Source organism: Petromyzon marinus, chromosome 10, assembly GCF_048934315.1.
Source record: "Petromyzon marinus isolate PM22_M1 ecotype Great Lakes invasive population chromosome 10, UKy_Petmar_22M1.pri1.0, whole genome shotgun sequence".
Classification (NCBI taxonomy): domain Eukaryota; kingdom Metazoa; phylum Chordata; class Hyperoartia; order Petromyzontiformes; family Petromyzontidae; genus Petromyzon; species Petromyzon marinus.
In genome coordinates, this window is record NC_133676.1 from 778,496 (window position 1) to 802,860 (window position 24,365).

The 24,365-nt window shown below is 53.5% G+C and overlaps 1 protein-coding gene across 1 annotated transcript in view; it reads left to right on the forward strand.

Annotated features, from left to right (window-relative positions):
• Positions 1 to 4,848: 4,848 nt before the first annotated feature.
• LOC142924187 (uncharacterized) overlaps positions 4,849 to 24,365 on the forward strand; it is a 95,117-nt gene continuing 75,600 nt past the window's right edge. The window contains exons 1-2 of the mRNA XM_076065995.1: positions 4,849 to 5,191; positions 21,447 to 21,590. Of these exons, the coding sequence (XP_075922110.1) occupies positions 4,849 to 5,191; positions 21,447 to 21,590 (487 nt within the window). The remainder of the gene's footprint in view (positions 5,192 to 21,446; positions 21,591 to 24,365) is intronic.

Below are 24,365 nucleotides of genomic sequence, written 5' to 3' on the forward strand. Positions count from 1 at the left end.
TGAGAGTGAATGGTGGGTGGGTCGGTGTGAGTGGTGTGTGTGAGAGTGGGTATATGCGTGTGAGAGTGAGTGGTGGGTGGGTGTGAGAGTCAGTGGGTGGGTAGGCAGGCGTGAGAGTGATTGGTGAGTGGGTGTTGAGCAGATTACAACAACAAAACAAAACCAAAAGAAGTGCAAAGTGTAAGGAAGTCACACAAAAAAATAAAGCATATAAATACAAATTGTTTAAATCAAATCCTGTCAGTTTTTCAATACTCAATGCAAGCTTGGGTAAGGCAAAAAAAAAACAATAAAAAACTGCCCCAGACCACACCAAGACAACACAAAGTCCATCAATAAAATTGCACATTAAAATTTCACTTCCATTCCTTTGGGTTTGGCAGTGGAAGCCTCACACACACGCTGTGCAACAAGTGTTGGATGGACATCCCCGCCAATGTTGGAAATTGAATCTTCAAATCATTCAATTCGGATCACACAGCAGCAGTAGCAGTAAATTTGTTCTGTACTGCAAACAACTTGGCAGGACCCTCCTGAAAAAGACTCTTGAGACTGAGTGAGGCTCGTGCTGGCTAAATAAGCGTAGTCGTAGTCATAAAAAGAAATCGATACTAAACACACACACAGGAGCAGAGTCGTTCCCCAGGTACGGTGATTGGGGCGACTACACCGGGCCCCATGCTTTGGGGGGCCCTGCGCTTCGGTGTCACAGTGTCAGACATTACTTCCGTTTAACACGTAGGCTATCGCACCAGAATGTCTCACAAGTAATGACATCACATGCATCATTCTAATTAAGACCAAAAGAGGATTTATCCGCAATTCGAAGGCCCACACGTTGTGATTAGCCCCAGGCCCCGCACGCCCCTATAGACTTCCTTGACCACGAGACAAGCAGGTAGTGGCTTACCGTGGCTCAGCAGCTCAAGAGCTCTTCACACTGCCAGCAGCAGCAGTGGTGGTGGTGGCTTTGCTGGTGGTGGTGCTGGTGGCCACGGTCCCGAGCCAGCTATGAGCCAGCACCTGCGCTGGCGTCATGCGACAATTCGGATCCCATCTGTTGACATACGCATGGGGGACACACGCAGCCACGTGGTTAGAGAGTCATGGTGAGAGCTTTGATGTTCCTTCCCTTCTCCCAAGAGGTCCAGGAACGCACAGCAGCAGCGGAAGCAGCAGTAGCAGTGGCAGTCCTCTGATGCCCAGCAGCGTCTTGCACAAACCTCCCACTCCGCCACAGAGGGCTAACTTCACGCCGGTGGTACCGCTTATTGGCAGGTCCACTCGGCTCCACATCTTTCTGGTGATCGGTGGAGAGCAGTCGCGATCACATGGAGGGGAGCAAACTTAGTGGGGAGGTGGTGGGAGTGGTAGGTGGTTCTTACCGCAGCCATGAGCTGTTGAATTCGACAAACTCCGGGTCATCGCTTTTGAGCACCCTGTGAAGTTGGAAGCACCCCGGCACCCTTTTCTTGCCTGGGCAGAACATCTTCCCCCGATGGTCTGCAGGAGCCATGCACAGCGGGAGAGACCAAGTCACCAACCACCACGTCACCCACCTACCCACTTACTGACCGATCCATCAACCAACGCATACACATTACCCACCCACCCATCCACTCTTCCACCTACCCAATCACTCACCTATCCGCCTATCCACACACCGACCCACCCACTCACCAACCTATTCGCCTACTCACCCACATAACCACCCACTTTCCCACATACTAATTTACCCACCCACACACCCAAATAATTTAAAATACAAAGAGGCTCCCTCCAAAAAAATATAACACACCGAGGCCACTCCCTAAAACAGAATCCGGTCCGTCACTCGCACCACCCTTCAACTCACCAAAGAACTGCGTTCTGTTGGGAGCTGCATCCACCATGTACCTTGGAGGCATCCCCAGAATCTGCACACGGTTGATATGAAGACAAAGGTCACCCGTATAGCTTCGGCACACTGTATGGGGCAAGTGCTGTTAGTATTGAATAGCAAAAGCAGCAGCACACAAAGACAGGGGTGGCGGGCCACGTTGACCAAGGTACTTCACACACTCCACCAGGTACTCAGTTGAGACTGACTCGAACTAGGGGAGGCCCAGGACCACTTTAGATCATCGTCACTGGTGTTGGCCATGAGCTGGACTCGAACTCAGTTTCTAGCACAGCAGGCTAACCGCTACACTACCGCACCCCCACACATGCAAGATGCACACGTGTACACACAACCACACGCAACATACGACGGCCATTATTCACAGATCACAAAGTGGCCACCCACCCTCCTGCCCCCCCCGCCCCCCCCCCCGCCCCCCCCCCCCCATGGCCCACGACTCCAAGGAAAGAGAGGGGGATCACGTGGCTGTCGGACAAAAAAAATTCCCTGCCCGTCGCCAACTCCGCCACCGTGCAGCCCAGTGCCCACATATCCTCTCCACAGGTCAAGCTATAGCCCAGCAACAGTTCCGGAGAAAAGTATTCCAGGGTCCCATGAACATCCATAGCTGCACAATAATCACAAGAACAACATACATATGTGTGTTAACACACTGACTTAAACAGCATCAACATTACACACATAAACAGTCACAAGTACAGACACTCAGATACACAGAGACAGTCAGACGGACACTTAGAGACGAATACTTGCACACAGCCACAGAGACTGTGGTGCCGCCGCAGCGGAGCCGCTCCATCGGGGCTGTGCCCACCGCCGTGACACCACCACCGGGGAGTGACAGCGCCGACGCGGCGCGCCTCTCGCTGCCCCTTCTCCCCCCCGCCCCACATGATTGCACACATACCCCACGTAGAGCCGGGAGGGAAGGTCACCTGGCCGACAGGTTTTTATCCAGAAGCCCCTAATGGGATCAAGCTTCATGGTTTCCTGCGGGCGGGCAATTGGGCGATCTACCCCCGAGGCTGACATGCACCTCAGCGCCGTGACCTGATATTAAAGTTACGTGGTCACGGCAGAGGCCGTTGAGCCACCGCGAATGAAACCGCACACACACAAGCACGAGTATGGATCGGAATGCCTTTGTTAGGATTAGGGATCTAGATAACAAAGGGACAAGAATAGCCAGGCCTCTGAATGGACAGGGCGGCACGGGTGCGGAAGCATCTGAATGCCTTTTGTTATAAAGTTGAGATTACGGATCCAAATAACAACGGGACAGGAGCATTCCGACATCTGAATGGACAGGGCGGCACGGGGTGTGGGAACAGCGGAACGCCTTTGTTATAGGCAAGATTAGGGATCTAGATCATGAAGGGACAAGAATAACCAGGCCTCTGAATGGACAAAAGGGCACGGACAAACAAGGTCCGCGGAAATGCCTTTTGTGATAGGTAGGATAAAAGGCAGGTGATTGAGACAGTAGGAGAGTTCTTCTTCAAGAGATCGAGAGCAGCGAGGTGTTAGGGTCAGCCATTCGAGACGTCCATGTGACGAGCTTCAACGCAGCCAGGCACAACCCTCTACGGAGATGACCCACAGCATCGCCCTTCTACAGCTTCCAGCGCAGCAGAGTGGACGTAGGCATAAGTGAGAGAGCGGTGAGTTTGAGCTATTTAATCGAGGGAAGAGAGCAGAGCGATAGGCAGGATAAATTGAGCCTAGGAGCCCAGGGGGAATAGGCTGGCATCCACTGACCCACACAATCACGCGTAGTTTAACGGGTTACTCGCGGTAAATAAAATAGCTAGTAGGGGGATAAACTGTGTCGTGTGGTCTTTGGGAGTGTGAAGAGAAGGGTAGAGCGCGCTTGGTGTTCGCGTGCATGCGCGGTTGTTTACCACGAGGCGGAGTGTTCAGCGTGCGCGTGCCTGCGCGACTGTTTTCGGCGGTGTTTAGTGCTCGCGTACCTGTGCGATTGTTTACAGTAGTGCTTAGCGCTCGCATGCCTGTGTGACTGTGTTGCGGTCGCGTGCCTGCGCGATTGTTTATAGCGAGGTAGCGAGCTAGGCGCCTGGCGTGCGCGTATTCGCGCGGCTGTTTAAACGACCCTTTAAATCGGAGCGAAGTGACCCTCTCCAATCAGCAGGCCGCGCATGGCAGACACCCCTGGCCTCCCGCCCCTGACCCCCCACTCCCTCGCGTGGGATTTGTGTACGGGGCTCGGCAGGTAGCAGCATCGTGTTTGTTATTGCCTGAGCGTGTGTGTGAGGGAATCACACGTCGGCGCACCATACCTGTTTGTTCACGTGCGGGACGGGGTTTTACTTTGCGAGCGCGCTCACCGCGGCACGCCGCCACTGAACAACATAGCGCATCATAAGCGTAGAGCAGGCGGCCCCACTAATTGAGCCATGCCTAAGCGGTCGGCAACAAAGTCAGGGGCCCCGGGGGGGTGAGGAGGTGGAGGTTGCTAACCCGAACCCCACAGAACAACCGGCGGGTAGTGGTATGAATGGAACGGGGGAGTCGGAGGGCAACGGCCCCGACAATTCGGTGATGGCAGGGGACAGTAGCCCCCACAGTTTGGCGTCAGAAGCGGTACGAACCCCCGCGTAACCCCACATAAAAATAAGGCATATATTTACTGGCCAGGGGACCCCGTCATTGAAGGCGTTTGCCCGCAACGTTTTAGGGGCTAAAAAAAATAATGGGTGGACAGACGCACAGGAGTTAGAGCAACTAACCATAAACTTAGATGGACGGGCGGCTGACTTCACAGAAACCCTACCCGCGAGCACACAAACCCAGCTAGCAGAGCTAATGCGCCAACTTGACTTGGGTTCGGCGTGAGCAATGAGGAGGAGGCAAAGACCGCCTTAGAGGCACGCCGCCGCCAACCCAACGAGGATTTGTGTGACTATGCCGAGGACGTGCGTACGCTAATGCAGCTCGCACACCCAGGGTACACGGCGGAGGCAGTTGAGGACCTCGCCTCCGAGAAAATCCTACAATACTTGACTCGCACCTCATGGTGGCACCCCGATCTAAGCTGCATCCGCCTTTCCTTTAATGCCCTAGTTGAGCGCGCGCGTAAGTGTGAAAGACTTTCCAGCCAACGCGCGCAGCTCCGGGGCCCAGGACGAGAGCGAGCCATCGCGAGCCTGGGCCCAGAGGAAAAGGAAGAGGAGGAGCAAGAGGGACTCACCCGCACGATAAAGGGTCGAGCAAGAGAGTCTACGGGGCCCTGCGAGACAACCCCGGGCTGGGTAGCGGGGATACAGACGGGTATAAAAGATATACGGGACGAAGCGAACAAAAATGTAAAAACCATTCAATCCGAAATGGGTGAGCTACGCTCCACAGTAGGGGGACTGGCCGGACGGGTGACCCAGTTAGAAGCCGACCTTGGGCAGCTACGTACGGGAAGGGGGAAAGGGGGTGGACAGGGGACCTCCTACGGAACCGCCCCCGGGCATGTTACCTGTGCGACCACAGGGGACATCTAGTGAGAGACTGTCCTCAGATCACCCACGCTAGAAACGTGCCAGGGTTAAGCGCCAACGCCCCCTAGAGAGTGGACCACCTAGGAGTGCAATCAATGAGGTCCCGAAACAAACGACAATAATAATAATGGTGAGCGAGTGACCCCCACGCAGATTCCGACCCCAACACCCAAGGATGCGGTGAGGACGGGCGACTGGCTGCGGGAGCTGGTGGCAGGAATCACGGGGGCCACGTCGCTGGTGGAAGGACAGGTGAACGGGCAGCGCACCCGGATCCTACTGGACACGGGGGACGTAGCCTCACTCGTGAGCGCCGCACACTGCAGCGTGCTCGGGGTTGACGTGAGCCGCCTGCAGGCCCCGGATCGCCCGCTGCACACAGCGAGCGGAGCCGGGATGGGGTTGCTGGGAAGGATCTCCCTCGAGGTCCGTTTCGGACACCAGGTGTGCACACAGGAATTCTATGTCTCGAGTGTGTTATGCCACGAGTGTATTGCAGGTACGGACCTGCTGGAAAAGCTGGGGCTCAACGTGCAGCCCCGCCAGCGATGCGCCACCGTGGAGGGCAGTGGGGAGCGGATCCCGTTCCTGGGACCCGAGCCGAATCGCCCTCGCTTCACACCCGTGGCCGCTACACTGGTGTCGGCCGTCACCATCGGGCCGCTCGCCGAGATGCTGGTGCGAGTGGCAACCCCCTCCGCCGACCCCACACACCGACGATCGGGCGAGGTAATGCTAACTCCTCACTCGGAGTTGGCAGCACGGTACGGAGTTGTAGGGTCAGCCACGCTGGTAAACGCAGATGGGGGCCGACTGTTCATGCGGGTGTTTAACCCACACAGTACCCCGGCGATGCTATGACGACGCACCCCAGTAGCTACCATACACCCCCTGCACGCACGACACTCTAACGACTCGGTGTTTGCCCTCTGGGCAGAGGACCCTGGCCGCCCCGAGGACAACCAGGACCTGGCCTGGCGAGTCAGCCCCACTCCCCAAGCCGAGATCGTCCCCCTACATGATGCGTTACATGTACCTTGGGCAGATTTACCTAAGGGGGAGGCCGACCAGCTGCGCAGGTTATTGCAGGAGTACGCCGACGTGTTCGGTGAGCACGATTCAGATGTAGGCCGGACAGACCTTGTTAAACACCAAATTGACACAGGTGAAACCCGACCTATCAAACTCCCCGCATACCGAGTGGGCGCACCTGAACGGACCCAGATCAAGGAGCCAGTCGCGGATAGTGCTACGTGATAACATAATCCAGCCCTTGGCGAGCCCCTGGTCTGCCCCAGTGGTGGTAGTGATGAAAAGGGATGGGTCGACCCGGTTCTGCGTTGATTAGCGAAAGTTGAACGCAGTCACCCTCGGCGACGCCTTCCCCATACCGCGCATCGATGACACCTTTGACAGCCTCCCAGGAGCACGGTATTTTTCCACCCACTATCTGGCGTCCGGGTACTGGCAGGTGGAGATGGCGGAGGAGGATCGGCCAAAAACCGCATTTACCACCCCGATGGGACTGTTCGAGTTTCGAGTGCTTCCGTTCGGACTCACTAACACGCCCGCGACGTTCCAACGGTTGATCGAGTTGGTAATTCGGGGCTTGCAGTGGGAACAGTGCCTGATTTACCTGGACGACGTGATAGTGTTCAGCAGTTCTCTGTCTGAGCACTGGTCTAGGCTGCGAGAGGTGTCCAACGATTGCGAGTAGCTCATCTCAAGCTCAAGCCGCGTAAGTGTTACCTTGCGCAGCGCGAGGTGGGGTACCTCGGACACCGAGTAAGCAAGGCAGGGGTGCGCACCGATCCAGAGAAGGTGCGCGCCGTAGTGGAATGGCCACGGCCAAGGAACCTGACGGAAATCAGATCATTCTTGGGGCTCGCCACCTATTATCGCCGATTCGTAAAGGGATTCAGCGAGGTTGCAAGCCCCCTCACCCAACTCACCTCCCCTAAGAACCCTTATCAGTAGACGGAGGCCTGCCAGACGGCCTTCACCACCCTCAAAGACCACCTCACCCACACCCCCACCCTAGCTTTCCCCGATTTCACCACTGATTTTATTTTAGACACCAACGCCTGCAGCAGTGGGCTGGGCGCGGTGCTGTCACAAGTGCAGGGTGGGATGGAGCGGGTCATCGCATACGCCAGTCGGACCCTGAGTGGGGCCGAGCTGAATTATTGCGTGACCCGTCAAGAACTGTATGCCGTGATCTTCGCGTGTAAACAATTATGACCGTATTTGTACAGCAGGAAATGTCGGGCGTGCACCGACCATTATGCCCTGCAGTTCCTCCTTACGAGCAAGGAACCACGGGGGCAGATGGCCCGATGGTTGGCACAGTTGCAGGAGTATAACCTGCAAATCGAGTACCAAGCGGGGCGTACACACGCAAACGCGAACGCCTTGTCGAGGCAACCCGCGGTGTGCGCCGAAACAAGGGCGGAGGAAGTCTGCCCGTGCTTCACGGGGGGCCGTTGCCAGCAGGTGGCAGGCCCCCAGGAGCACGCCAAGACTAACCCTCCTCCAATGAGAGACAGTGCAGTATGTGCCACGGAGACCCCGGCAGGAGAGATCAGGGACTCAGAGGACCACCCGGCGGGCACGGAGCCCACACCCCGGGGCCCGACGGGTCGCGCAACCCCACCCGATCAGATCCAAGAGGACGTCGGCTGCGCCTTCCCGGGCCTGGACGACGAGCAGCTGAGACGGACCCAGCTGCAGGATCCAGATCTGGCGGTGGTGGAAGCGGCCCTACGGGAGAAGAAGGACGCCTTACCAGGACCCTGGAGTGGTTTGTACGCCCGGTTGTGCGTGCAGAACGGGGTGGTACGAGAGCTGACCAAAGCCGGCCAGCCTGGGTGCATCTGTGTTCCCGCCCAGGTGCGACCCCAGCTGCTAAGGCTGGTGCACGACCACCCGCTCGGGGGCCATGACGGGGAACGGCGCACTCGGGAAATCCTGCATCGCCAATATCTCTGGCCCAAGTTAGCACAAGACATGGCCGCCTGGGTACAGGGCTGCCACGTGTGTCAGCAATGCGGGCCAAAACCACCGCGATATCAGGTACCCCTGAAGCCGTTCCGCGTCAGTCGAACAAATCAGCTGGTTGGGATTGACCTGCAAGGGCCATTCCCGCGATCCCACCGGGGCAACTGATATATTCTCGTAGCGGTGGAGTACTTCACACGCTATCCCGTAGCGGTGGCCATTCCCGATAAGACAGCCCTCGTAGTGGCCCGAGTATTCGTGGAACACTACGTACTTAAGAAAGGGATCCCCGAACGAGTCATCACCGACCAGGGTAGTGAGTTCAAGGCAGAGCTATTCCAGGCGCTGTGCCGGGAGTTCGGGATCCAGAAGGACTGAACTACGGCGTATCACCCCCAGGCAAATGGGATGGTAGAGAGGATGAACCAGACTCTAGCCGGGAAGCTTAAACACATGGCGGCCGCGAATCAACGGGACTGGGACGAACACCTCCCCTATGCCCTGTTCGCCTACGCCACCACAGTACACACATCTACAGGACAGACCCGAGTCTCGCCTGCCCGCAGATCTACTGTTCGGTGTCCCTCCACCACAACGGGAGGAAGGGAGCCGCCCCGTGGAGCACCTGATGGAGACCCTACGAGGAGCTAGGGTCCGGGCATACCCGCAAGGCGAGGCCGCACACCAGCGGCAGGAACAGGGCGCCCGACCCCGCATAGAGCCCCCCTTCTACTCGGCGGGCTCTAAGGTGTGGCTGCACACCCCTCGCGTTGGGGCCGGACAGGTGGGGAAGCTAACCACCTACTGGCGGGGACCCTGGACCGTGGGGCAACAGATCTCCCCCTGGACTGTACTGATTCAGCGGGGAGAGAGGGGCCGGGAGATGGTGGTAAATGTCCAGCAGCTAAACCCATGGAGGACGGCCCCAGCGAGGGAGAACCCCGCCGTTCGAGCACCCCGAAACCCCGGGGTCCCCACACCCCCATACCCGGGGGCCTCGCACAGTATATGGGCCCCACGGAGCCCCGGGCTCCAGGGGGTCCCGACCCAAGGCAGGAGAGACGGGGACGACGGCCCCTGAACCCTACCGCCCCCGACTTTGTCTCACCGCCCGCAGGTACCCAGGACCGGAGAAAGCCACTGGAGTAGAGGAGGAGACCGCCGCCAGAACCCCGAGAGACGGAGCCATCACCGCCGAGGCCAGCCACGAGAGCCGGACGAGTCCCGCGGACCCTGCGGCGCTACCTCATAGGGGCAACCCAGGCGAGGTGCTCTAGTCAACTCGGGACGGGGACTGACACCCCGAGGGGTTGTGTGGTGCCGCCACAGCGGAGCCGCTTCATTGGGGCCGTGCCCACCGCGATGACACCGCCACCGGGGAGTGACGGCGCCAATGCGGCGCGCCCCTCGCTGCCCCTACCCACCCCCCACATGAATGCACGCACACCCCACGTAGAGCTGGGAGGGAAGGTCAACTGGCCGACAGGATTTTATCCAGAAGCCCCTAATTGGATCAAGCTTCATGGTTTCCTGCGGCCGGGCAATTGGGCGATCTACCCCCGAGGCTGACATGCACCTCAGCGCCGTGACCTGATATTAAAGTTACGTGGTCACGGCAGAAGCCGTTGAGCCACCGCGAGTGAAACCGCACACACATAAGCACGAGTACGGAGGCCAAAGGGGTACGGATCGGAATGCCTTTGTTAGGATTAGGGATCTACATAATAAATCGACAAGAATAGCCAGGCCTCTGAATGGACAGGGCGGCACGGGTGCGGAAGCAAGCATCTGAATGCCTTTTGTTATAAAGTTGAGATTACGGATTCAAATAACAACGGGACAGGAGCATTCCGACATCTGAATGGACAGGGCGGCACGGGGTGTGGGAACAGCGGAACGCCTTTGTTATAGGCAGGATTAGGGATCTAGATAACAAAGGGACAAGAATAACCAGGCGTCTGAATGTACAAAAGGGCACGGGCAAGCAAGGTCCGCGGAAATGCCTTTTGTGATAGGTAGGATAAAAGGCAGGTGATTGAGACAGTAGGAGAGTTCTTCAAGAGATCGAGAGCAGCGAGGTGTTAGCGTCAGCCGTTCGAGACGTCCGTGTGACGAGCTTCAACGCAGCCAGGCTCAACCCTCTACGGAGACGACCCACAGCATCGCCCTTCTACAGCTTCCAGCGCAGCAGAGTGGACGTAGGCATAAGTGAGAGAGCGGTGAGTTTGAGCTATTTAATCGAGGGTAGAGAGCGGAGCGATAGGCAGGATAAATTGAGCCTAGGAGCCCAGGGGGAATAGGCTGGCATCCACTGACCCACACAATCACGCGTAGTTTAACGGGTTACTCGCGGTAAATAAAATAGCTAGTAGGGGGATAAACTGTGTCGTGTGGTCTTTGGGAGTGTGAAGAGGAGGTTAGAGCGTGCTTGGTGTTCGCGTGCATGCGCGGTTGTTTACCACGAGGCGGAGTATTCAGCGTGCGCGTGCGCGTGCCTACGCGACTGTTTACGGTAGTGTTTAGCGCTCGCATACCTGTGCGATTGTTTACAGTAGTGCTTAGCGCTCGCGTGCCTACGCGACTGTTTTCGGTGGTATTTAGCGCTCGCGTACCTGTGCGATTGTTTACAGTAGTGCTTAGCGCTCGCATGCCTGTGTGACTGTGTTGCGGTCGTGTGCCTGCGCGATTGTTTATAGCGAGGTAGCGAGCTAAGCGCCTGGCGTGCGCGTATTCGCACGGCTGTTTGAACGGCCCTTTAAATCGGAGCGAAGTGACCCCCTCCAATCAGCAGCACGCGCACGGCAGACGCCCCTGGCCTCCCACCCCCGACCCCCCACTCCCTCGCGTGGGATTGGTGCACGGGGCTCGGCAGGTAGCAGCGTCGTGTTTGTTATTGCCTGAGCGCGTAGAGCGTGTGTGTGAGGGAATCACGCGTCGGCGCACCGTACCTGTTTGTTCACGTGCGGGATGGGGTTTTACTTTGCGAGCGCGCTCACCGCGGCACGCCGCCACGGAACAACGTAGCGCGTCGTAAGCGTAGAGCAGGTGGCCCCACTAATTGAGCCATGCCTACGCAGTCGGCAACAAAGTCAGGGGCCCCGGGAGGTGAGGAGGTGGAGGTCGCTAACCCGAACCCCACAGAACAACCGAGGGGTAGTGGTATGAATGGAACGGGGGAGTCGGGGGGCAACGGCCCCAACAATTTGGTGATGGCGGGGGACGGTAGCCCCCACAAAACACCCATACACAATGACACCAACACAGACACCAACACAGACGCTCAGATACTCACACAGACAAACTCACAGACACTTACAGACACTCAGACAGACGCAGATACACCCATGCATAAAGACAGTCATACAGACACCCACACGAAGGCACCCACACACCCAGGTGAGGTCACTCACGTGGATTTTCCACAAAAAAGCTCGTGCCAAAGTCCGTGACCCTCACAGTGTCAGTCACAGTGTGCTTGACGAGAACATTTTTCTGGAGGAGGAGTAGAATGAATTCAAACTCAGAGGTTATGCTGATATAATTCAGTCAGCAGTGGACCGATCACGTATCACGACACATGCTAAACAGGGGAACTAGATGAGGCATAGGGCTGTCAACAAGCGTCAGTCAAGTGCAACATTCGCTGTTTTCTGACAGTTGTCACTGGGGGGTGCCCCTTTCAAATGCGTCAAGATTGGCGATGTGAGTAGATGGATATCACATTCAAAGCACTCTCAGGCACCATCAAAGTAAAGGGGGTGGCTCTATCGACAACCGATTGACATTGCTCTGACGAGAGCTGTATGGAGCTTCACAGCTGCACGAGTGCCCTTTAACGAGTTACAGACAAGCCATGCACAAGAGAGCGTGCAGATTCCGTGAGGCTTTCCACTGCGCGTTTGTCTTCGGACGTTTTCCATTTACAGTTTGGAATTCGACAACGGGCAGTTGTCAGGCTAAAACGCGCGTTTCGCACGTTTAGAAATGCGTTCTTTTCGGCTCCGGTTCGTGTTTCCCAAAGTTTGGGGCAATGCTCATCAACGTTGCCGGTTTTCTCTCTGGTGAATCCCCAAGAGCGACACGACTCAACACTATAGTTTAATTCATACCGGATAATCTGCACCAAAAATAGCGTGACCCTGCCTCCTTCCAGTGAGATGGGCAGAGCGAACATATTGATCCTGTGACCAATGTGGCCGGTTTTTTCTGTGGAACGAGTCCCCAATAAAGATACACCTATGCACCAAAATAAAGGCTAAACGCTGTGTCCACTCACTGGCTTGATGTTCGCGTGGACGTTTTTCCTGGAATTAATGTGGCACAAGAATTGAGGATGCCCCTGGTGTAGGTTTTCACCATCACCATGTCCAACCGCCGGAGCCCCGCTTTTCTAATCACTTCATGAAGGCTCTCCCTGTGAGAGAGGCAGAAGCAGCAACAAAAACACAGCGTCAGTGCCATCCCCTGCAATGCCGCACTGATTCTGATAACGATAATCATGTTAATATTGTACGTGCACATTCACAACCAATATTAAGAGTCATAGTTCCGTGTGGGTTGAGGTCGTTGGTTTGCAGATAAACCAAATCAGTTGGCACATCTGCTCACTTGACAACTTGATTTCATTGGCTTTGTTGCCGGATGGTGGAGGGTTATCGTTTGGGAGAAGATAAAAACTCCAAAGAGAAAGGCGCCCGAATTGAGAACCAAAGCTCGGAATTCTCGCCGAGAGGCACAAGCATCACCACTGCCATGTAGCCACCCTGCTGATTGAGTCGAGGTGTGGCTCGGTAAAAGTAACAGGGCTAATGGAGAAAAGATAATTGGCCTCCAATGAACCCGTGACACATGGCAGCTCCACAGTATTACAATGCATGGGTGGCGTGTGCGTCTCAAAAGTAACTTGCTGCGGTGGCGATATGTTATCTCCCCCACGTGGTATGAAGGAGGTCGTAGGTTCGATCCTGATCCTGACACCTGTACATTTGGGGTTTGCATGTTCTCTCCGTGGTCACTTGGATTTTTCTGTGGGTCCACTGGTTTTCCCCTCCACATTTAAAATCAACATGCTACTTTGTTAAGCTTTAATTTGTGGCCAGGTCACTTAAAAAATATTATGAAAGGTTGTTAAGTTAGTTAACCACGTTACAGGCGGGGGGGGGGGGGGGGGCAGCACACAGTGCAGGTAATCTTTCAGCAATGGGATGTTTTGCCCCAATACCAGTTTACACTGTCTGCGTGTATTTTAAGCTTTAGGGAGGAAAGATATGAAAACCCAGAAGGAAATGATGCAGAACAGAGGTAGAACATGCAAACTCCATACAAGACGGCGCCTGAATCAGGAGTCGAACCCAGGCCCCCCTCCTCGCTGCGAAGCATGAGTGTCACCACTACATTGCACGGCCGCCCGTGGAGACGGACTTAACACAAACGTCGGCCTCAAAGGGTGTTCCTTTTGTGATCAAGGCACTGGATCACCTGGCCTTGACCTCCAATCTTTTTCAGCAAGTCATGTGTAGTATTTCAGGGGATTCTGAAGTGCGTTGGTGTGTGCGTGTGTGATAGCCCTGTTTGGTACTTCAGGTGCAATAATAAGAGGCCACAAGCCCTGCTACCGATGGGCCCTGTGACCACGCCCACAGCCGGTGTTTTGTGGCAAGCTTCACCAGAGTGGAATTTTGTCCGTAGTTGACACCCTAGGATTTGTTGTAGAGTGCAAAGTACCACACTTGCTGCATGGCTGCGAGTTCCCGCTTCTCACAGTTGGTTAAGTGAGGGCCAAAGAGAGCCAGGATTTGTGCAGACATGAGAATAACAACAGCTGTTTGATCCAAAATTGAAGCAATTTGTAGGCAAAATATATTAATGATTGGGATGTTTTGGCCAATCCCAGTTATATCTGTATATATGTTGAGCTTATTTTGCACCATACATAGCCAATTGTGCTAAATGGATATGTGGGGAAAGGACAATAAACTAAACATGAAAGAAGTTCTAAAGAAATGAGTCTTCAATCTAGATGATTTAAAAGTGTATAGCTCCAGTGGCTTTCTAATATCGGAAGTGCATCTGAAAGCGTGATGTCCTAAGGCTAGAGCACAGATAATGATCCCCATACAACATGGCCACCATGATGCAGTCCCTCATGCAACATGGTTGCCATTAAGTCCCCCATGCAACTTGGCTACTGTGACTTCCCCATGTAACATGGCCATCGTGATGTTCCACCATTCACCATGGCCTTCTGTGACATCCCACATGACTGTTCTTACCTTGCTGCAATTTGCTGCAGATGGAGGCGGTGTCCTCTGAGGACAGCGCACTCCACGTGGTGCAAGATTCGCCCTTACTCCTCGCCTCTCCACACAAACAAAGACAAAGGTCCACCACATAGGCTTTAGCAAGATGTTAGGAAAAGTGCAGGAGGCTGGCACTGAGCCAGGATCTCTGAGATCCTGGGCTCGACTTCCAGGATGGTTCTTCCGAGATTTCGTCAGTTCTCAGCGTTGGGATATTTGGCCAATATCAGATGTCACACTTGGATTTACAATGAGACACGTGTGGATTTAGAGGACACACGCAGGTTATTGGATCCTTCAAACTGTTAAGAGGAGTGGGGCTGGGCCAGGACGTGCCACGGCCAGGAGGAACAACGATGGCCAATGGTTAAGAACAACAATGGAGCTGCAGCCAAGTATCGGAACACGCCTGAGAGGACAGTTGCCAGAAAGATGGAGCGACGAAATCGGTGCTTGGTGGATTATTACATCACAGGATTGTGCGGGGTAGCAGGGTCTCAGGGAAGGAGGCCTTCATCCAGTGGTGGATAGATAAAAGTACTGTAGAACATTCACGTGTAGACAGGCAGGTACACAGACAGGATCTCGGGGAGATACTCTGATAGATGCACACACACTCTGGCGGGCAAGCAGATGCACATGCAGGTATATGTATAGATGACAGGTAGGTAAACAGAAAGTGGAGAGCACACGTCCATCCATAATTCACCACACGAGTGGAGGAGCCACACGTACCTCCATCGTGGCAACTTGCAGAGCAGGGTGCACAGAACTTCAAGCGTCTCTGCATGCGGAGCAGGAGACGAAGGCGAGGATCACACAGAGTCGAGGGGGCGTGACAGCACCGCGTCTCAACACGAGTCAAGTCACAACGCGGATTCACATTCACACCATGAACCTACATCATCAACACAAACTCGCATCATCACCACTTACCCAAAACACGAAACAAAAAAACAAGAACCGACATTCGCCACTAATTACTGGGGATGTCACCACGGCGCCTGTGCTAGGCCAGGTGCACTTTGTGGCCACGTGAAGTGTCGAAGGCTCGCTAACAAGACATCACAGGACAGACCCAGAGTTTCAAAGGTTGGCCAAGTGAGATGACTGGTAGATACACCAGTTGCACCCCTAACAGTGCCTACTTGCTGAATTTTATCCACCCAGTGCTCCACTCATTGTGAATGTCGCTCCTCTGCCCTCAGTTGTTGTTGGAGGGCGACTGCCTCCAACTGCCCAGTAGCATCCTTCACGAGCTTCCTCTACAGATACCGATATTTACACCGCTGGTACCAGTCTTCTGCAAATCCACTCAGCTCCACAACCTCCCGTACTTCATGAGTCCATCTACTCTACAGCCCATGTCATACCCGTTTAGCCCTCTTTATGCGGCCAAAAAAAAACTGCTTGGGTATGCGGGCTACAAGACCCAGCCAACACAGCCTTGCCTGCCGGAGGAGCTTACTGGTGGAAATGTGTCCAGATCTTTCAAGGATCTGTGAGCTCCTCACACAATCCAGCTAGGTTAAACCCAGGATGGATCGTAGGAACCACCACCAACACCACCAATAACACCACCCACAACACCACCACTACCAACACTACCACCAACATCACTACCACCAGCAACACCAGCACCAACAACGCCACCACCAACAACGCCACCACCAACACCACCGCCAACAACATCACCATCAACACCAACACCACCACGAACACCAGTAACATCACCACCAGCTCGACGACCAACATCAACACCACCAACACCACTATCAACACCACTAACACCACCACCAACTCGACCACCAACACCACCATTAACACCATCAACATCACCACCCACATAGAATCCTATCTGAAACCTGATTCTCACCACCATCAAGCCCAGAAGAATTCCCTCATCAAAACACTACACCATAGAGCCCACTGCATTTCCGACCAACACCAACTAGCCAGTGAACTGGAACACGTACACCAGGCCCTCAAAATGAATGGGTACTCGGACCGCATTATTCGCAAAGCTGTTTCTCCAACCATGGAGAAAAAATCCCTTGAGAAGCCATTTAAAACCATTAACTCTACCATACATCGCAAGATTAACCAAAAATATTTCTAAAATCTTAAACAAACACAAGATCCAGGTCAGATTCAAAACCGTACTCAAAATCGGACCACGAATTTCAGAAGAGTGTTAAATTTCGTGTTAAACCTTTGGATTGCACATACCAGCATAGATAGAATGAAAAATTCGAGGTACACGGTCAGTAGAAATACATATACAAGTCCACCAAGAGGTAAGGAGGGAGGAAAGACGGACAGGGAGGCAGAGAGAGGGGGGGGCGGAGGGATGAACAGAAGCTTAAATAGGAAATACGGTTGGAGGGGGGGAGGGGCCAGAGCGAGAGCGGCAGCTCAAACATGCACATCTTACACATAAAAAACGGCAGCTCAAAAAAGGACCACCTCTTGTAAATACAAAACGGCAGCTCAAAAAGGGCACATCTTACACATAATTACAACGGTAACTTCCCCGTAGAAGTGTGATAATAAAGTATTAAAGCTTTCGTGACTGCATAAAATTACTCATTGGTTTTTTCGGTAAAGTCACGTATGTAAAAATACAATAAAATTATGTTAAAACAAAAAACAATCACGACGTTTCGATCATTGGAAGGATGGTATTAACCAGTCAAAGCCTTAACTGGTTCGAAATGTAATTTTATTGTATTTCTACATACGTGACTTTAATGAAAAAAACAATGAGTAATTTTATGCAGTGACGAAAGCTTTAATACTTTATTATCACACTTCTACGGGGAAGTTACCGTTGTAATTATGTGTAAGATGTACCCTTTTTGAGCTGCCGTTTGTATTTACAAGAGGTGGTTATTTTTTGAGCTGCCGTTTTGTATTTACAGGAGGTGGTCCTTTTTTGAGCTGCCGTTTTATATGCGTAAGATGTGCGTGTTTGAGCTGCCGCTCTCGCTCTGGCCCCTCCTCCCCTCCAACCGTATTTCCTATTTTAGCTTCTGTTCATCCCTCCGCCCCCCCCACATCTCTCTGCCTCCCTGTCCATCTTTCCTCCCTCCTTACCTCTTGGTGGACTTGTATATGTATTTCTACTGACCGTGTACCTCGTATTTTTCATTCTATCTATGCTGGTATGTGCAATCCAAAGGTTAAACACTAATTTTTACACTCTTCTGAAATTCGTGGTCCGCCAGGACGTGTCTAATTGTGTTGTTGGCCTGACTGGATGTGCTTCACATAATGTTTTTTCAGGTTTGTTGAATTCTCGTCTCTCATCTTTTTGTTGTATTTACCTCCATGATTTGTTCTTGACACCTGCTGAAGATCGCTTGCGTTGTGATAGAAACGTCGTGATTGTTTTTTGTTTTAATATAATTTTATTGTATTTCTACATACGTAACTTTACTGAGAAAACCAATGAGTAGGCACTGCCTTACCAACACTTTCTTCACCTGGAATGGTACTTTCTACAAACAAAATGAAGGTACCCCCATGGGTTCCTCTTATCACCAGTGATAGCGAATGTTTTCATGGAAAAAAAATTCACCATGGAAGTGGAGAAGGATGGTAAGCTACCATTCCTGGATGTTTTGTTTGAGAACAGACACTCTGTCCACAGGAAAGCCACCCACACATTCCTATCTGAAACCTGATTCCCACCACCATCCAGCACAGAAGAATTCCCTAATCAAAACACTACAACATAGGGTCCACTGCATTTCCGACCAACACCAGCTAGCCATTGAACTGGAACATGTACACCAGGCCCTCAAGATGAATGGGTACCCGGACGGCATTATTCGCAAAACTGTTTCTCCAATAATAGAGAATCAATCCCGTTAGAAGCCAATCAAAACCATCACTTTACCATACATAACAGGTGTTACCAAAAATATTTCTAAAATCTTAAACAAACACAAGATCCAGGTCCGATTCAATGCAGTATACCAAATCTGTGATCTAATCCCATATGTGAAGGAGGAAATCCCTGACATGCAATATCCTGGAGTTTACAAACTGAGTTGTATCTGCGGTAGCAGATACATTCGAGAAACGAAACGACATGTCTCGGACCATGTTTGCGAACACAAGGCAGATCTGAAACACGGCAGAACCAATACCTCTGCCGTGGCTGACCATTGTTATAACGCTGTGGGCTCACATGATATTGTTTTTTCCGAGACCAAGGTGATCTGCAAACCTTCGGGCAATGAGCAAAGGTTTGTTCATGAAGCCATCCAGATAAATAAACATAGACATAACTTCAACCGAGAAGATGGATACAAATTGAGCAATCATTGGAAGAATGCTATTAACCAGGTAAAGCCTTAACTGGTTGTGGTTGTTTCCATCATACCTGCCGGGTACTAGTGTTGAGGCATAAGTGATGACCCCGAGGCAGATCTTCGTGGAGGGGCTCACGCCAGTTTTATTAAGGGCTTACGCCAGTTGTTTTATTAAAGACCTCTCCGACACTCCACACCCCAGGGGAAAGTTACTGGGAAGGTCCCTAGCACACCCACGGCTACCCTAGCCTGGTGCCAATTTCCCCCTACCCCAGGGTCCCATCGCTCTCCCAGGGGAAAGGTCCTGGGGAGGTCCCTAGCACACCCACGGCTACCCTAGCCTGGTGCCAATTTCTCCCTACCCCAGGTCCCGACTGTGCAGTACACGTTCCCGGACTCTCCAGACGACCCTGAACCCGTGACGGGTTCCGGCTTAAATCCCCCAGGGGGACATGATGTCACCGTCCCGCCCCCTCTGCATGACGTCACCATCCGTGACGTCATCGTACCAGAGGGCGAGCGTGACATGACGTCACTAACTCCTACTCTACATCACCCTCCCGTGAAAAAAATCAGTCGACCCGGCTGCAACCATCACGAGAGCAGAGCCCGGCAACCCGAATGGGAAGACAACTCCCCACACGGGACACCGGAACGTGTCTGACGAAGGCAGGGGATGAAGAAACGGCCTCACTGGCCGTCACCGTATCCGCATGCCCTGCGAGCGTGTGCGTGACGCCGGCCGGTTCTTCTGTGCGCGTCGGCGTCAGAATCGGCGGTGTGCTGGCAGGTGTCCAATCCGCCGGCCAATCCGCCAGGTGAGGCGCCGCTGGTGGAATTATTGGCGGGGCTTCTGCAGGCGCACACAAAGGCACGGCATCGCTCGCGCCATCACAACTCGTGCTGCCCGGCTCAGCGGACATAATAGACACCCGGCCCTTGTGTAGTGGAGATGAGGGGATTCCGGCCAGCGCGAGAGAGGAGAAGAACAAAATAACACAAATTCAGACGCCTTGGATGCACAACCAACGCCGCGATGAACCCAAATACAGTAGAACCTCGGAGATGGAATGCACCAGAACCCGAACAAATTGGTGTTGGAACAAATCGGTGTTGGAACGAATCAAGTTTGATCTCCGGTGTACAACTGTACGTTCACCTTCACCCACACAACACGGGTGGCAGGGTTCCCCGACCCCTAGCCCCCGTTCCATCCACCAGATTGTGATAGAGCGAAGATGGAAGAACTGCCTAGCGCTCACTTACTGCACGACATGCACCCTAACAACTGACGGATACAGTCTAAACGCAACTGGACAACAACGCCCGAACACCACGAATCACCAGCCCTCTGTTGCAACGCGCCTCGGAGTGTCTCAATCTCCAGGCTGGCAGGGCGAGCCTCCAGCTCCAGATGCATCACGGAGGGTCTCAACCTCCGGGCCGCCAGGTCAAGCCGTCAGCCGTAGCATGACAGGACCCCACTCTCCAAGCCATGTGAGCGCCCAGCCCACTAGGCTATCCACACCACGGAGTGTTTCAATCTCCGGGCAGCCAGGTCAAGCCGTCAGCCATAGCATGACGGGACCACAACTGCCATGTTAGGCACGCAACACCCCCTGGACCCTCCTGGTCAGGATCTGTGCCCCAAGAAATTTGACAGCCAGCACAACAATTCCAACCACTGGCAGCATGTCACCGTCTCAATTTAAATGCTCCGTACCAATGACGGCAGAGCCACAAACCAAGGCAATCATCCCCCGCACAATCGCAATCTCACACCCTCACAAACACGTACAATTTGAACCTTGCATTTCAAAACCCCCCTCAACATTTACCATGGGACTCCAATTTGAGGAGCAAAAAATAATGTATACACAAAATGCCTAATAATCGCCAAATGGGGTAATACAGTATATGCAGTCTATGCATTCTGCATACAGCCAACCATCTCGAGCAATGCTTCATACAGTCTATACACTGAACAATCACAGCACAGCTATACATTAACAATGATGAACAGGGTTTTCCACAGTCACACGTTGACAACACTCACAAGCGAAGCTCCATACTGTATACCCAAAACAATCGCGACTCCGCAACGGCAACCAACAAGTGTCAACAAATCATAAACCCGGCAATCCACTGGATTTTAACGGAGCGCGAGACCCACACCTAGCCGAATTAATCATTAACTGGCTCCTTAAGATAACAATCCCGACGCCGTAATGAACAAAAATGGTACATGCGGACACCCGACATGAACGCCACGAACAGACGCAAATTATTAAAAGCGATTGGACACCCGGCATCCCGGCGGGAAAACAATAAAAAATAACATTAACTCACAACCAGGCGCACGCAAGATGGATGAGGTGTCAACAGGGGCCGGTGTGTGTCGCGTCACACCTCGCCTGACAAGCTGTGACGAGCGGAGGACGGCAGGGTGGAGCGCTGGGAAGAATCTTGCACGCCGACCACGGACTCCTCTTGCGACTGCAGCCGCCACCCGCGCTCGAGCAGAAGTCGGGCCGCCACCCGAACGTGTGGAGCTCCGCCTCCACAGGTGTTGACGTCGGCGGGAACGGCATTTTGGCGGGAACAGCATCCTGGCCAGCTGCCGAAATGGCGGCCCCACCGCGGACCCAGCATGCCCTCCGCGCCTCCTCCGCCAGGCCCCCGAAGCGACGACGGCGTCCTCTCCTTGCGGCTCCTTCCCGTGCCACAGCTGCTTCAGCAGCAGGCTGCGCACCACGTGGCACCTCCAAAATGGCCGGTCCCGCCCGCTTCTCCACCGCGATGGTCAAGATGGCGGCGGCCTGCCACGTGGTCGCTAGAGGACCTGTAATGGCGTCTCCCCAGCGCGCCCGATGTCCTTCACTGGTGCTGTAGACACACCAGCCGTGGCCGCAACAACCGGGGCCACGGAGCCCGGGATCGTCCGGTCCCGGGTTGCCGCCTCTGCGTCGTTGGAAGACGCAACAAGTGGGTTCCGCTTTTTCAAGAGCATCGCCTTGAAAAAGTCCACTCCTGACGTCAGTTGGTGAGGCGTAAATGATGACTCCGAGGCAGATCTTCGTGTAGGGGCTCACGCCAGTTTTATTAAGGGCTTACGCCAGTTGTTTTATTAAAGACTTCTCCGCACACGACTCCGTGTACTGCACACTCAGTGCCTACACTCCACACCCCAGGGGAAAGTTACTGGGGAGGTCCCTAGCACACCCGCAGGCTACCCTAGCCTGGTGCCAATTCCCCCCCCCCCCCCCCCCCCCCTGGGTCCCGACTGTGCAGTACACGTTCCCGGACTCTCCAGACGACCCTGAACCCGTGACGGGTTCCGGCTTAAATCCCCGAGGGGGACATAACATCACCGTCCCGCCCCCTGTGCATGACGTCACCATCCGTGACGTCATCGTACCAGAGGGCGAGCGTGACATGACGTCACTAACTCCTACTCTACACTAGTATAATTTTTCCGAGTTACTTTCCCCCCGTGTCCCACACTCAGCTTCCCACTTCTAGCCCCGCCTACTTCCCCCCCAGCCTCACTGCTTCTCCCCCTAGCGCTCACACAGCCCCCCTTCCCCTGCTCCACACCCCCTCCCCCCTCTCTCTATCTCCCCTTGCCCTTCTCGCCTTTCTTACTGATAAAACCTCTTGCCACGGCAGCTCTCTCGCCTACTTCAGCATTTTTCTTGCTGTGGTTGTTCCACCTCATGAAGATTGCTTCTGTTGCGATCGAAACATCATGATTTGTTTTATTTTATTTCTACCTACGTGACTTTACCGAAATAATCAAAGAGTATAGATTCCCGCAGTCACAAAAGCTTCAAATCAAGATTGTATCACCACCTACATAAGTGTGTTCACATTAGAGTGTTCCTGGATATAAAAGTTGCTTACACAGAAGATCGTGAGTGCTTCCTTCCTAAGTTCATGCGTAATTATCTTAATTATAAGATCCTGTGGCGAGATCTCAGTCCTGAGACCAGACATAAATACACAAAATCATTATCAGTAAATGTTTAAGCGAGAATCATAATCAGTAAAAGTTAAAATGAAAATTATTGTATTATCAAAATTGTGAATACACCCCTAAACAACGATGGTAAGCATTACACATAGATACACAGGTTAATCACACACACACAATACGCCCCTAGACAATGAAGCCTAGCCCCACCCTCACAATCACACATCAATTACAAATAACGACACACATAATACACCCCCAAGACAACGAAAGAGCCAATAATAATAATACATGTAACTACACACACCTATTGATCGTAATACAAACTAACACACCGCCATTCGCCACTAAGTGGCGGTGACGTCACCACGACACCTTTGCCAGGCTATGTACACGTTGAGGCCACGTGAAGTGTCGAACACCTGCTGCCAGGAGGTTGCGGGGCAGACCCAGGTGCCAGGGGTCGACTGACTGAGATGACTGGCTGATGATTCATTCTAAAAAAGACTGGCTGATGCACCATCTGTGCCCACTACTGTGCCAAATTGCTGTGCTTTAGCCACCCGGCGCTCAGCTCCTTGTTGCGAGCGTCGCTCCTCTGCCCTCCGTTGTTGTTGGATGGCGACTGCCTCCAATTGCCCAGTAGCATCCTTCACGAGCCTCCTCCAAAGAGCCCGATCTTGACACCGATGGATCCAGTCATCGGCAAGTCCACTCAGCTCCACATCCTCCTATACCACATCACTTCATCTCTTCTCTAGCCCGTGCCACGCCCATTTAGCCCCCTTAATCCGGCCAAGCAAAAGCTGTTTAGGCACGCAGTGGCTGGGCAGGCGGGCTACATGACCTAGCCAACGCAGCCTTGCCTGCCGGAGGAGCTCACCAATGGACTTTGTCCAGATCTTTCAAGGATTTGTGAGCTCCTCACAAGCCAGCCTGGATAAACCGGGGATGGGTCGTAGGCAGGCCAGCCTACATGTTTCTAACCAGCGAAGATGTTCCATTAGGGGGATTGACGACAGACCAGGTAGCTTCCACACAGCGTTATGTACAGTAACTGATGAAAAGATAATGCCGCTCGACTGATTCGAAATGAGACCTCTGCTGTCAAACCAGAGCCGGTCATGAGCACACTGCCCAGACATGGGAAACTCTCCACTCTCTCCACAACTGCCTCATCACCAATTGAGAGTTGTGGGGGAGGAGTGTCCGATGCTACAAAATACCCAGACAGGTGCTTCGTTTTGGTGGAGCTGATGGTAAGGCCCCACTGCTTAGTGGCACGCTCCAGTTCAGCAGCATACCTAACATGGTTGACCAATAGGGAGCCATCCCTTGACCACACCCGGGCATCGATCAGCCTCCCAT